We start from the raw sequence: 14,769 nt of genomic DNA, 5'->3' as shown, positions 1-14,769 counted from the left end.
CTTTTCGCTTACGGCTAGTTTTCTTTTCCAACGAGAGAAAACGTACTATACAACAGAGCAGAGCCCCACACACACGCACAGTTCATGCAATTTTTTTGAAAAAAACTTTCAAAAAGATACACACGCGTCAGATAGTACATGTCTTTGGACTTGTACCAATCTCGTTGGAGCAAACATAAAGCAAATGGTCTTTGGAGACAAGCTGCGTGTACGCTCTTTGAATTTCCAGGGTTTGCACCCCCTATTGTTGCAAGCCTCGATTATAGAGTGAAGACAGTATGCCCGGCACAAATGAAAGCACAGGGGATTTGTCCTGGTGGAAAATAAATCAAACCTGTTTACAAATTTAGGCATGTTTGCAAAGGAGTTTAGGATCCAAATACTTGTAATTTGTTGTCCACCTGAAATATTCCATAGCTAAACCACGACCAGAATTCTACGGATAACGGAAAACAATGCAATTCCTACTAAAATAATACTCCCTCCGTTTATTTTATAAAGCATGGTATGACACTGCATGGTCTCCCAAATTACACTTGACTATTAATTTATCTTATATTATATTATTTATGGTTATAAACTTATCATCATTGAAGAGTACATTTGATTACAAATCCAACAATTTTAAGTTTACATCATAAAAATAAAAAAAATTGATTAAATTATTGATTAAAGGTAGCAAAGTTTGAATCTTAATATGCACGTATGCCTTGCCTTGTAAATATAAACGGTATGCCTTGTAAATATAAACGGAGGGAGTAGGGAATTCACATGTCCCAAACATAAAAATTCCACATTACCTAAAACTGGTCTCGAAGTCATCCATCAAGTTCGGGTTAGCAACAAGGACACTACTCCCTCCGTCCTTGTAGGTTATTTTAACTTTTCTAGGTATATAATTTTTTTGACTTTTCTAGGTATATAATTTTTGCTATGAATCTAGATATAGTGTATATCTAGATGCATAATAATATCTATGAACAACGAAAAGCCAAAATGACATACAATTTGAAATGGAGGGAGTACAATGCAAGAGCAGCCTCTTCTCGTGAATGGAAGTTCAAGAATTGTCTCTACCCACACAATATTCCCACATACAATGTGTGTTCCCTTTGTCCTAACTCTTTTACCTATAATCTTGGAACATCACATTTGATCAGTTATACATCTTGACTATTAGTGATAAGTAAAATTTCTATTGCCAGAAGGTGGGAAAGCCTGCCGTCTTCGTGGATGCTGGAAATTCCCCTCCTCTCCAGCACCTGGTTTGTTTGAAGTTCGCCGCTTATCTCCAGAATCCGTATTTATGGGCCTGGCAACTGCATTGTCTTTTTTTGTCTCAGCTTTAGGCTCGCCACACACAAGATTCTCTCTGGCTTCGGCATAATCAAAAGGCACCACTGGGAATCTAAATTCGGGTTCTTGAGGTATCTTTTGATTCTGATGAACGTTTCTCTCTTCATTGAGTGACCGGAACCGTTGCTCAGTATCAGAGGGGGCATCTGAAGGGGACTTGGACATTTCCATGACTTTGGGTTCCTGATGCTCATCATCAAGTAGACTTTCTGGTGGTTGCGGATCATCTGTTTCAGTGTCCAACTGTATCACGTCTTCCATTTGGCAGGCTGGATCACTGTGTTGGACGCTTTCTGGTTCAGAATGCACTTGTTCTTTCAATGGAAGGCTACCTGATGGAGGTTTCACACTGCCAGAGAAGTTATGGAAAGGAAGTACCACAGAAGACGTTATCTTGTCCACCTTACTCTTACCCTGCAATTGTCACGCATACAACAGAGTCACGATAGTTCTGTGGCCACTAAGCATTCATATCGAAAGCTAGCAGGAAAAGCTAACCTCTACTAGAACACATCAAGACATAAATTTCATAAAGCCAGTGTATCACTGATTGTGCAGATGCATGCTCATCAAAGGATTGGAAATACTAAGTATGTCAAAACTCTAGCAATGCACTTCAAATACTCCCTTTGTTTCATAATAGTTGCCATTCTAACTTTGCCTTGAGCCAAACTTTTGTATCTTTGACCATTAAATTTCTAAAAAGTTGTATAATTTAACATTATAAGATTTATGTTTATAGATTCACCATGAGAAATACTTTCATAATATATAATTAATAATTTACATGTTAAACTATATGAATTTATAGGAATTGGTTGTCAAAGATAGAAATGTTTGACTTAGGACAAAGCTACAACAACTATTGTGAAACGGATGGAGTGTTTAAGTAGTATTTCAATGGCAGGCAGCAAACCAGTTCATGGAAAATGCATCTTCCTATATACAAGACTGCAAAATATCGTAACTACTCAATTCTACAGTCCGGATAGAGAAGATGCAACAGGAACTACCTGATCACTTGAAAGCCCTGGGAAAAGATTCGGCCTTCTTCCAGCAGCTGGTTTTCCAAACAGAGCACCAAAGGCTGTAGTCCTCTTCGATACTTGAACAGTGGCCTTTGCTACCTGGACAACGAAGATGTTTAAATACAAGGCCAGACTATACGGCAGGCACATATGTAAATGATTTTCCTTACTTGCTGCTGGCCATTGCTCAATATTTCCTTATCTGCCAGTCCAGTAAACCCTGACGAAGTCCCCAAGTTCTTTTCTGGTGTGAAGTCCTCTAAATGCATATTACCGAATGAAGCTTCACTTGTAACAGTTCCCATACAGGGAGAAGCAGTACCAACATTTGTAATCACTGTGGAAACTACAGCAGATTCATCACTCGGATCTTCATTGTTATCAACATCAACAGCAGGGATCATTTCAGTGTCTTCACTGCTGTTCTTCACATTTGCCATTGTTAACTGCAGAAAACCATATGTTCACTTCAAATGATGTCCAGAAGACTGAATCTCATAGTGAATTGGAAGATAAGTTGAAATAAAATCAGGATAACAAACCTCTTCCAGCTTTCCCTTCTTTAGTTGTTCCGCTACACTCTCAAAAGCACCAGAAGCTGATATGGCATCCCTTATAGTGTTAATGACAGTGCTGAGATGGCGGTCAAAGTTTTTTGATTTAACAATTCTTTTTAACTTCCCACTTGTCACAGGCATTTCCTTTGCTTTAAAATCAAAAATTGAAGAAAGAAAGTTAGCCAACGCATGCAAAGCCATACACCTAAGTTGAGATTAGCAATAAACCTATCTCAAGTAGACTCTTATTCGGTAATATATAGCCAGTGCTCTCATCCTCAGCACGGGCAATGCCATCTCTCCATCGATATAGACTCTGCACGGAAAAATGAAAAGAAATTACATAAGGAGCAATAGAATTATTTGTTAACTTCTATTGCAAGTGTTTAAACTGGCAGTCTTGAGCCTGGTAATCAAAGACATATAGAAGAAAATATGGAATTGCTTTAATAAAAACTCCGATTATGACCTTTCAGTTAGCATATCTAAGATCTATAAAAACTAGGCATAGCCTCAAATAGTGGGGTATCAATAAGAAATAATTCACCAGGACAACTAAGGATTCATTTCTAACAAACTACATATGTTGGTATCTTTTAACTGCAAAAAAAATGATCAAGGGTCGAAACACCAGTATAGTCCTCAAAGAGGAATTATGTACTTACAGAAAGAACTGACAGCTGTCTTGCATCCAGCTCATTTTCTTTCAATCTGTAATTGAGCAAACTGAGATTAGGAAAGCTTGAATAGATTTTTGTTGAACAAAGCTGCATTAAAGCAAGCATAATACAAACCCATGTAAATGTAGATACGATGAATCAGTCAGCTGCTCCTTCTCATATAGTTGCAAGCAAATTTCATTGCTGCGCTTGCAAACCTGCAGTGATGAAAGAAACAGCAGTTTAGTTCCTCCAGCTAGTATGCTGTAATCAATAGGAGTGGAACCAGAGAATATGCATATGCTCTAGTGTTCCAAATCAGATAAAAAGTTAAAAACACACATTCAAGTACCTGGATGGCAACAATTCAGGTAAATAAGACATGAACCTTAACTCAATAGACCCTCAATGAAGGGCCTACTACACTTGTCTCAGATATTAATAAACAGTGAAATTTACATAAGAATAAGAATAAAATAGAAATGTTCACCCTACTAATATCAGCAATTGATTGTGAAGCTGCATGCTCTACGTTAATCTAGGGTAGAATACCAGCGTAAGAGAACACTAAACAGTGCAGTCAAGTTAAATCAAACATTACACAAAGAAGAAGGGAAATGCATTAAAGAAAAGATTTACCTCTAAAAGCATATCACTGTCAGCTGATGACTCCTTCACTAGTCTCAATCTCATCAGGTCATATATATATAACAGATAGTGTGTATCTTCTCTAGCATATCTACACACAGCAACCGCTATCAGACACACTTGGTGGAAACTATTCTCCGCAGTGGGGTCAAAAAATAATAAAAAGAAATATTGAAATAAATCATGATGATCAAAGGAGCTCAAGGAGTATAAAGGCACAGTACTTGATCATTTCATCAGGAAGGGGTCTCAACCTCCAATCTGCAGCCTGGTACCTGTTGCAAGAAAATGTATGTCTTAGTCACGCTTTACAGCTCCCATGACATGGAACCGGTAAAGTGGAAGCATTAAGGAGGTTCACAAAATCACGCACTCTTTATTTGCGGTCACTCCACAGAAATGGTGCAAAAGATGCTCCAGGCTGTTGCGGTCCATCTGTAAGACCTTTGAAGCCTGTTTTAAGTTGGGAGGGAGAGATCAAGCTTCAGTTAACAGAACATCAAAATGATGAGTATGTACGACGAAAAATGCAAAGTATAATAAACAGAAGCGAGATGTATGAATCGTGCAGATAATCATGCTATGTGCACCATACCTGGCCTGTGTCAAAAAGGTTGCACACATATATGCTGAAGTCTCGTTGAAGCCATATTATATCACGACCTGCGCCATGCATTACCTATTTGTCACAAGAGCAATGAGAAACTACAATTTCAGACATATCGTAAAATATAAACATACAGAAAGAGAGCATACCGTACCTTTCTCTTGGTTGGATCTCTGAAAAATTCTCTCAAGTAATCACCAAGATATCTACGAAGCTTAAGAGTGTCAACAATAAAGTCCTCTGTTCTTGTTGAAATCTGCATCAAGCATGTCAGACCCTGAAATGTCCTATAATGGTTGTGTTCCAGATCAACCTGAAATGGTAGGATAAAAGACCAAAATGTTTCAGTTAATAAATAATGCACAATAACCCAAAGAAACAGTTTTACAACAATGCAATGCAACACCGAGAAATATCGGGTGCAGATAATTTGCAACCATTATGTTTAACATATAGGGTAGAAATCGCTTCTAGGAAACATGATACAGCAATAAATGGAAAATTTCATCCAAAGCATCTTGGGCGATAAGAAGGTAGAACTCATACGACTAAGGAATCCAGCATAGGAAGATAACAGAAAGTTAACCACTTTGTGCACATTAAAATAAAAGTAAGGCTTGTATTGGCAGCAAATATGACATAGCTGTAATAGGATCTACCATGTTCATCACAAAGACCTGATGATTAAGGAAAATAGTTTGAATTTGATGGCTGATATGGAAATATTGAACATAACATAACTTGCATGCTGAATCCATCCATATAGTTCATATGTGTGAAATCTCAATTTACAATGTTTGCAGTGAGTTGGAATGAGCCTTAATTCTCAATGTACACAATAGCACCAGTACGGAAATTAATGCTCAATAGCCAGAACTTATAAGTATGTTGACACACAATACTAATCTTGAAATTCCTAATCTCAGTTGATACTTGATACAACCAAAGTAAAGAGGCTGCTGAATACTCGTAGTAAACAGTATGAACTGAAGCATACTGACAGTTATGTCTAAGTAAACTGCTTATCATGCAGTTATCGCAGTCACATGTATTTGTGGCATCGACAAGAAACAAGCACACTTACAGCAAACTCAGTTGCATTCTTCAGCTTTGTGGCTAGCACCTCCAAGGTTTTCAGGTCTTCAACAAATGTAAAAGGGGTATCATCTAAAGCAGGTGGCTTTACAGGCTCACTATCAGGAACGTTTCTGTTGATTAGTTGTTCAATTGGGAGTTTTTCCTGCAAATACAGAATACACATGCAAATCAATTGTTTTTTACATTTGACAATAGAAAATGAAGAACACAGACAGCAGCATATTTCCATAATGCTGACGTTATATTTTTACACAATGCTAAAGAGGCTTTCTGCCCTTCTTATTTTCTGCATGTACGGTGGTTTTGTTCGCTTCATCCACTGCACCGATTTTGCATCACATCAAGTCTACAGGAGTGAATTGAGTGATTTCCCCCAGTAATATCTTTTAGTTCATTAAGCCCCCACGAAACCAAAGGTAATAAATTCAGAATAATGTTGTTTTGCTTCTAAACTATATGCATGTTGTGCCATTTCGCATAATCCATCATCAGCTGCATATAACACCTGTTGATCCTACATACCATGTACGCGCTACCAAACCAAAAAAAAAACAACTGGTTCTCTACATCTTTTGTGTCTTCAAATTAATCATATCAATCACAATTTACAGGCAGTAAGGCTGTGGTTTATTTTTATGACCTCAGTGGTGAGATTGGACATCAAGAAAGTGGACTTGCTGCAATTTGAGATTCACAAAAATTATGTGGAGAAACACTAACCAATGGGTGCACGGGTCGGGTGCCATCCTCGCTCCGCTCAAGCAAAGCATGCTCAAAAGGCTTGGTCGAGTTGTCCACCACAATGCGGTACACCCCCTGCGGCCGCGGATGGTGCGGATGTGGAAGGGCACCTTCGCCTTCATCCCCGGCGCAGCCGCCTTGTCCTTGGCCATCTTCACTGAGCTGGAGGCCCCGAAGGCCTCCGCTCTTTCAACGCCTTCCTCCCCATCGCCCACCTTCTTCTTCTTCTTCCCATACACCACCTGGAACCCGTCCCCGTCCCCGGCCTCCGAGGCCGCCCTCCGCCCTGACGCCTCCTCCTTCTCCCTCAGCGCCTTGAACTCGTCCACGGAGGCGCCGAACCGCTCGAGCAGGTCGTCGTTGAGGGCGACGAGCCAGTCGTGCGCGTCGTCGAGGTCGCCGCCCCCCGGGAACGGCTGCTGCCGCGCCGGGAGGAGCGGGGCCGCGCCCAGCACGCCGAGGGAGGCGTCGGCCTTGGCTGCCGCGGCGCCGACGGGGGATTTGAAGGCCGGGAAGTTGTTGTAGAAGTGGAAGTCGCGGGACGAGGGGAGCGCGCGGGAGCGGGCCGAGAGGCGGGCGGCCGCGGCGGCGAGAGGGGCCGACGAGGAATCTATGGCCGCGGCCGACTTGTTCTGCGCCCACGGCGGGGGCTGCGGCGGCGGCGAGGCCTCCTCCGCGTCCATGGCGAAATTGGGTGGGGAATGAGGCGGTTTAGGGTTTATGAGGGGGGGTTGGGTTTCCGCCGCCACCGCCGGCTTGTACCGCGTGCGAATTGTGAGTGAATTGAGCGATTTGTTTTTTCTCGGCTTCGCTCGGTGTTACCCTTGGGTGTTTTCCTTTCGTTGAACGGCCATGAAGTTTGCGTGTCTGCCCATGCTTTCGGATGCTTTTTACAGGGCGAAGCTCACGCAAATGTGGATCGCAAAACAGAGTGTTCAAATTCAATTGAGCGATGATTACTCAAGTAGGTGATCGTGCTATGCTCGTGGCCCTCGTGCCTACTGTACTCGTCCAGCACATGCGATGCTTTACTTTGATTTCTGCCCATGTTGGCACTTGGAGAGGTTGTGAGGATTTTTCAGGATCTTGGAAAGTGATCGTGTATATTGATCGGAGTATGATAGAGCTTTAAATTGGTGTTAAGAAGCTAGTAGATTTACATGAGTATAGCAGCATCATGTGAAAAGGATTTATGCATACTTTCAATCACTAGGTTGATTGAATGGATAACCGAACACTTGTTGGTTTTGAAGAATGTCACTGGAAAAGGAATATGCAACAAACCATTTAAACAGTAAATTTGACTATAATTTAGATCATGTCACCGTTGTAATTGGATTTTTCCACTATGATCTTGGAATGTTATGAACATTCCTTTATCGGGCTGGTGAAGATAAATTGGGAATTCCCAATGAATGTCAGCGATCACAACATTCACACTGCCATAAAACATCTAAATTCAAAAAAAAATGTTTTTGGGCCTGCCCGAGTGATATAGCTTCTGTTTGGGGTTATTAGGATCGTTAAAATGATTGCGCCAGCATATTGTTTGATTTGGAGTTGTAGTTCCAGCTTTCTCCATCGCGTACCCAATTCAGCTACACGGCATTAGATTGAGATAAAAATGGTAAAAAAAAATCTGGAGAAAAAAGAGTAGGAATAACGTGTGTGCCGGTAAAAGGTACGGGAAGATTCATATTTCAGAGAAAAAAGAAATTGCTAGATCTGTATGAAAATTTCAAGTTGGTCCAACCGAATGGACTCTCGCTTTGCCAGGAAATCTCTACAGCTAAAAAAATACTAGGATCATGTCTGTGCGTTGCTACGGCAACAAAATATTTATATTATTACATAAAACGTACGCATGACAGTTCTTCGTATAATTATGGGAAAATATAAAATCAAATCACAAGCTGGTGGAGATTAAGTACTCTATAGTAGCCAAAATCTATTTGCATCTACATCACGGGCTTGCCTTTTTAATCTAGCTCACACTTTCACCGGTGCTTCTCAACTTGTCAGCATGAATCATCTAGGATAAGGACTATCACTAATAATTTTGTTTACAGAATTGTAAATCAAATTAGGATTAGAATTCTAACTAGTACAGAGCATCACTGAGTAGGCTACCAGCTAGTAAATCATGGAGCATGATTGAGTAACCTTCCATTAAATTAAATAACTAATCGAATTCTTATCCAAAAATAATAATCAAATTCTTGATTTGCACAAGCCTGATGTGTGTTTGACTAATTGAATTCATACTCAACTAAGAGGTGCCTTTACAATAATGACATCTACATTCTGGCTTATACCATTTGATTTTATGGTCCTCCATTCCATTATCAGATCGCTTAGTCTATTGGAGCCAGTCATCAATGAGATTCAGGCATCACCAGTCACCACCACACCCTGCTGGCCACTACATGAATGAATCTTATCAGCATCGGTTAAACAAAATCACAAAAGGTCACTCCTTTCCACAATGTGCCCCTCAATGAATGTGTACAGCATATGCACAATTGAGTATGGAAGCTGGTGAGCTACTTACAACTCTTCCATACTTTCTGTTAATTAAGCTACGTGTAGCCTATATACATGGCGACATGGACAAGCATGATTACAAGTAAGCTATGCAACTGCTCCTGGATATAGTTCACTTACCAGTGTAAGTGAGCTTTATCTGCATCGGCAGCAGCAGCTCCCCCTAGGATTCCCATTGGTGCATCAAGCATCCCAGTTAAACTCGAACGGCAAGTCAGAACTGAAAAACAAGCAATGACATGATTTCCAGAGCAAGGTTAGGGGCAATGACAAACCGAATTCAGAGTTGGCAAACAGCCCGCACAGTAGACAGTACGGCACTAACCTTCATGATCTCAGCATGGATGAAGCAGACAAGTTCAACAAGTAGCTAATCACCCTTGAGCTCCCACCCCAGCCTGAACAGTAACATTGTTGCTCATGCAATTCAAGATTAACTGACCAAACTGAACATTTCAATTGCAACAGCTTCTCATCTTTAAGTGGTATACGTGAGCCCAGCGATTCCAAGCAGTAGCGACGAGCTCACTGTGAGCTCGAACCAGCAATTGTTCCCGACAGCACAATTGCAACCTCGTCAACTCACCCACAAGCCAAACTGAACAACAAGACATAAGATCAATGCAGGAAGCAGTACACTCTCATCAGTCTCCGTGGACCTCCATGCTAAACCTCCAGCCACATCAAATACTCTGCCAAAGGAAGATCTGAATTAGAACTTGGCATTGCATTAACAATGACTTCCAGTGTAGGCATTCAATCTGATATATAGGCACTATAGTCAACAAAATGTAGAAGCTAAAAAACTGAAGACTGTGCAGAAGGAGCTAGCACGAATGTCCGAGGGTTAGGCTTCAGAAATAGCTATTGGACATAACTTAATTTAAATTCTAAAACAGAGCCGCTGAATGGTCTTTACCTTGATAAATTATACGAACTACTCCTGAAGAAGGGCTCAAGAGGCTAGAGGAGTACACCAGGAATCACTATGCCACTGAGGTGCACTACCATCATGAGCAAGGTGATTAGAACACAACAGAATACTTCTTGCTAGCGTAAAACTGTACGTAAAATACTTGCTGCTAGCGTAAAGATCTAAAATAGAATTTGTTGGACTAGGATGATCAGATTGTACCTAGATTTATTTACTTAAAAAAACTATATTCTTGAATTAACTATGTTTTCGTGTGCTAGGTTCATGTAATGATCTTGAATCCAGGTGAAGTTTGATCTGCAATTGGGTTACGTGTAATTGCGTTTTCCATGAAATCTGTGTCATGGTTTCCGGATTAAAACTACCTGTAGAGGGAGGGGATAATTGTAAGGAAGAGAATCTCTATCTTAGGACAATCTATGAAGCATGGATCTCATTGGGCCATTAAGTATGGTCTGTAGCATTTTTTTTCTTTTCAAAATTGCATGCCTGGTGACTATAACTTCTAAGTTGTATTCCTTTTGTTTCTTCTCAGTGATTCAGAGGATGAATAAGATGGCCAGGTTGAAGCATAACACTTAATGGAGAATCAAGAAAAGAGATAGAAGACTAGAATGTATGTACCTTTGTAAATGGCTCTTGCATTTCTTGAAGTATGCAATTTCCATGTTTTTACAAATACTAGAGAAAAATTCTATATGTTTTAATGAGATATAAAGCATTTGTAGTAATATTCCAATGTCTGTATCCAAAATAGGAGCAGGTTCTCTCAGCAATGAGCTAATCGCTTACTGCATTGTTTAGCAATGCTAATTTCTCTGTTAAATTATTCTGCCTTCATTTATTCTATATTCCAAAGTGAAAAGTGTACTTCTTTATATAATCTGAAGATAAGCCGTACTTGGCTGCACAACTCATCGTTATTAGATTGATTGAAGGATTCGCACCGACAACATTTCTAAATTTTTGAGTTCAATGTTGAATGCTCTGTATTCTTCTATTACTGTACTGTATCCCTCATAGTCAGGTGATGTGTGTTACAAGGACAAGTGCCATTTGTTTTTTTCAAGTACACTATGTGCTAGATGCTTGGATACAAATCGGGTTCTTTTGCAGATGTGTATAGTAGAATGGTTGTTTGTATCTGTATCTCTGTTATGCTTGTGAACGTTTGTTTTATTCAACTTTACATGCTTGTGAACGTTTGTTTTATTCAACAATGTATCACCGAGATACCAAGACCCTGTATCTATTATGTGACCTTGCACTTATTTGTATGAACTAAGAGCAGATATATTATCTATATTATTTTCTATTACAAGTGTGTGTTGACACAAGTAAGCAATCACTTTCCTTCCGTCATGGCTGTTGGTTATAGACTGTTGTTCACGATCATTTCATTACTTCAACAATCTCACACCATGTTGGCTATAAACCTAATAAAATTGATTCTTATATATCTAAATAAAATCATATTTCCCATGCTCTATGTATGTACTCCCTCCGTATAAAAGTCGTTTTGAACAAGGTTTAGGTCAAACATTGGGAATATAAATCATGAATAAATTTTAAGTTGTTGAGTTTGGAAATGTGAAAGTCATATAAATAGATTTATCTTGAAAAATACTTTCATAAAAATATACATATATCAATTTTTGATAAATATTTTTATAAAAATAAGGAGACAAAATAATCTTCGGAGATCGGGTTGCTGTCCAAAACGACTTCTTAGTATGTATTTGCGCTGGAAATCTTTTATGCCCACGCACGGGCACGAGTTCAGGGTAAAAGTGCGTAACAGGGCATAGGTCAGTCAGTAGTGCGTAACAGAGCAGGCGAGCAAAATGCAGAGCTGGTCAGTTGGACATGACATGAGAGAGTGCATGCTCGCCTGCTCTGCTGCTCAGGCGCCGCGCGCCGCAGGCAAAACCGCGTGCCGGTTCGGCGCCTGGGCCCCACGCTCGGGGTTCGCGTTTTCGGAAACCGCGGGGGAGCGCGGCCGTTCGCCACTTCGGCCCCTGGCATCACTGCATGGCAGCCACGCGCGCACACGGCTCTGGGCCCTCTCCGTTCTCATCCAAACACACTTTGCCCTTGTTTACTTCCCACAAAACTTCCAACTTTGACACTATGCAAAAAGAAGATTCCCCATCACATTAAACTTGCGGTACATGTATGGAGTACTAAATGTAGATGAAATTAAAAACTAATTGCACAGTTTTGTTGTACTTTGCGAGACGAATCTTTTGAGCCTAATTAGTCAATGTTTGGATAATAATTCACAAATACAAATGAAACGCTACAGTGTTGCTACAGTAATTTGGCACCTCCCAAATTCGCCAAGTAAACGAGGGCTTTGCTACCGCCACGCTGCCACGCAATATATCACGACGGCGACGCCGCTCGGCAGGCTTCAGAACCGCGTCACGAGCCCGCCGAACTTGGGGGGGGTCTGTGTGTTGAGAGAGAGAGAGAGAGAGAGAGAGAGAGAGCAGAGCAGAGCAGGAGCAGGAGCGATGAAGGTGCTGGTGGCGGTGGACGACAGCGACTTCAGCCGCCACGCGCTGGCCTGGGTGCTCGACCACCTCTTCCCGTTCCCGGCCGCCGCCGCCGATCAGCCGGCGGAGGAGCCCCGCCCCGCGCTGGTGCTCGTCCACGCCCTGGAGCCGCTCCGGCACATCATGTACCCCATCGGGCCAGGTGATCGATCATTTTCATTCCCCACCGCGCGCCACCCCGCTGCTCTCTAGCTAGTATCGTCACTTGGTGCCCTCAGTCACCGGCGCGTGTCTCTGTTCTGTGTTGTTCAACGCGTATATGTAAGCTTGCCACTGCCACCGCGCGCGCAGGGTCGGCGGTGTACGGCGCGCCGTCGATGATGCAGTCGGTGTGGGCGGCGCAGGCGGAGAACGCGCGCAGCCTGCTCGACAGGGCCAAGCGGACCTGCCACCAACGAGGGGTAACTTTTTTTCTTTGTTTACCATCAGTTCCTACCTCCTACCGTGTACTAGTTCAGAGCAAGTGCAGAGCACTGGCCATGACTACATTCTGTGCGTCATCGTCTGCAGGTGAGCGCGGAGGTGGTGGTGGTGGAAGGGGAGCCCAGGGAGGCGCTGTGCCGCGCCGCGGCCGACATGGGCGCCGGGCTGCTCGTCGTCGGTAGCCGCGGTCTCGGGGCCATCAAGAGGCACGTGACGTGGCGCTCGTTTCGCAACACGTGGAATCTGGATGATGCACGGCTGCTTATGTAACACCTGGCTGTCTCTGGACGCAGGGCGTTCCTGGGGAGCGTGAGCGACTACTGCGCGCACCACGCGAGCTGCCCGATCATGGTGGTCAAGCCGCCTCGCGACGACGACGACCACGCCCACCGGACGGAGGCGAGCTGATCGCCGGCCAGAGGAAAGAACACGGGCAGGAGAAAGAATCACTCACGCAAGCAGTATTACTTCTCGATCCGTTACGGTTGTTCAGTTATTCCCTTGGCCGTTGTGTCGGCACCTCACCTGTTCCTGGTGGATCCGTCGTCCGTGTAGCGATCCTTCTGATGTCGATGTATTCAGGAATTCGCCACGCTGAGCACCTTACTGTATATGTTGCGGATATCTTCGATCGACGATGTAAAAACCATGCGCTTGGGTCATTGGGTGAGAAATAATTTGTGTAAATAATTATCACTGCTTTTTTTTCGCCTGTGTAAACATCAAGGAAGGCAACACTGACAGAGGAGGTCATTTTGCACTGATCATGTGTACTAGCACGTACTCCAAGGAAAGCAAATTGCCTTTTCTTTTTTTCTTTTTTTTTGAGGGGGGGGGGGGGGGGGGGGGGGGGTGTCCCGGGAAGAGAACTGTCTTGTGTCTTCCTCAAAGCATCTCAAGTTTTTTCCCCTCACCAGGTCACAGTGTCACATGAACAATCTCGGGCTCCCGGCTGTTGAATTCGTTTTCATTCCGAGAGTAGGAAGAGACCGGAGCACCGACGGATTAGTGGTACCAACGGTACTTGGTGAGTCGGATACAAACGGCCACGTCTGTGTTTTTCTTCTTAAATGATTCCAGTAGGCAGCATTTTAGAAAAAAAAGTACAAAGAACTATAGGATTTCTACAAAATTGAATCAGAGCACCGCCGCAAGAGTCCTGTTGCCATTGCACCTAGTGTTGAAGTGAATCCCCACCTAAGATAGGAGTATCATTAATTGTTTTTCAAAAAAAGTAAAAGTTAGAAGTATCAAACAATGCTCACCCTTCCTGTTTGCATCCACCCAACTAAAATTTAGCTAGCTAAACAAACTTTCTCTTAGCTAGCTACAGTTTGGCTAAACTTTCTTTTAGCTAGCTACAGTTTAGCTAAATGATAGTTGAAATAGCTAAATGATAGTTGTAAACAAACTTTCTTTTAGCTAGCTAAATAAACTTTTTTTTAGCTAGCTACAGTTTAGCTAAATGATAGTTGAAAAGATATTTGTCTATTCTACCCCTCTTGCTTTAGAAACTTTTCCCGAGGAAGGTGGAGGGGCTACTTAATCTTTAGCAATTTAACTAAGTTTAGCTGGGTTCAATCAGCTAAAGGAATCTTTAGCCAGCTAAACTTTAG

General features: G+C 42.2%; 2 protein-coding genes across 2 annotated transcripts; one reads left to right on the top strand and one right to left on the bottom strand.

The window, feature by feature from the left end:
- Positions 1-975: 975 nt before the first annotated feature.
- LOC101762561 (protein RRP6-like 2) lies at positions 976-7,479 on the bottom strand. Its single transcript, XM_014805721.2, is given in 15 exon segments — positions 976-1,770; positions 2,370-2,483; positions 2,555-2,830; positions 2,927-3,090; positions 3,170-3,257; positions 3,607-3,652; positions 3,736-3,818; positions 4,240-4,339; positions 4,473-4,523; positions 4,622-4,701; positions 4,844-4,927; positions 5,010-5,168; positions 5,940-6,095; positions 6,674-6,780; positions 6,783-7,479. Coding segments are annotated over 15 exon segments (2,697 nt in total). The 5' UTR covers positions 7,378-7,479; the 3' UTR covers positions 976-1,176.
- A 5,124-nt stretch (positions 7,480-12,603) lies between these two features.
- Positions 12,604-13,915, top strand: LOC101762155 (universal stress protein YxiE). The gene is made up of 4 exons (XM_022822986.1): positions 12,604-12,872; positions 13,022-13,131; positions 13,241-13,359; positions 13,447-13,915. The coding sequence occupies exons 1-4, from the start codon at positions 12,689-12,691 to the stop codon at positions 13,559-13,561; spliced, it is 528 nt and encodes a 175-aa protein (XP_022678721.1). The 5' UTR covers positions 12,604-12,688; the 3' UTR covers positions 13,562-13,915.
- The last annotated feature ends 854 nt before the right edge of the window (positions 13,916-14,769 follow it).

The sequence above is a fragment of the Setaria italica genome, chromosome IX (assembly GCF_000263155.2).
Source record: "Setaria italica strain Yugu1 chromosome IX, Setaria_italica_v2.0, whole genome shotgun sequence".
Classification (NCBI taxonomy): Eukaryota; Viridiplantae; Streptophyta; class Magnoliopsida; order Poales; family Poaceae; genus Setaria; species Setaria italica.
The sequence above is the reverse complement of the archived record's forward strand: the minus strand, read 5'-3'. Positions and strand labels throughout refer to the sequence as shown.

Excerpts from the sequence above, each read along its gene's own strand:
- LOC101762155 (XM_022822986.1), top strand. The coding sequence starts at position 12,689 with ATGAAGGTGCTGGTGGCGGTGGACGACAGCGACTTCAGCCGCCACGCG. Across the intron at positions 12,873-13,021 it reads CATGTACCCCATCGGGCCAG|GGTCGGCGGTGTACGGCGCG; the intron begins GTGATCGATCAT and ends CCGCGCGCGCAG. Across the intron at positions 13,132-13,240 it reads GGACCTGCCACCAACGAGGG|GTGAGCGCGGAGGTGGTGGT; the intron begins GTAACTTTTTTT and ends CATCGTCTGCAG.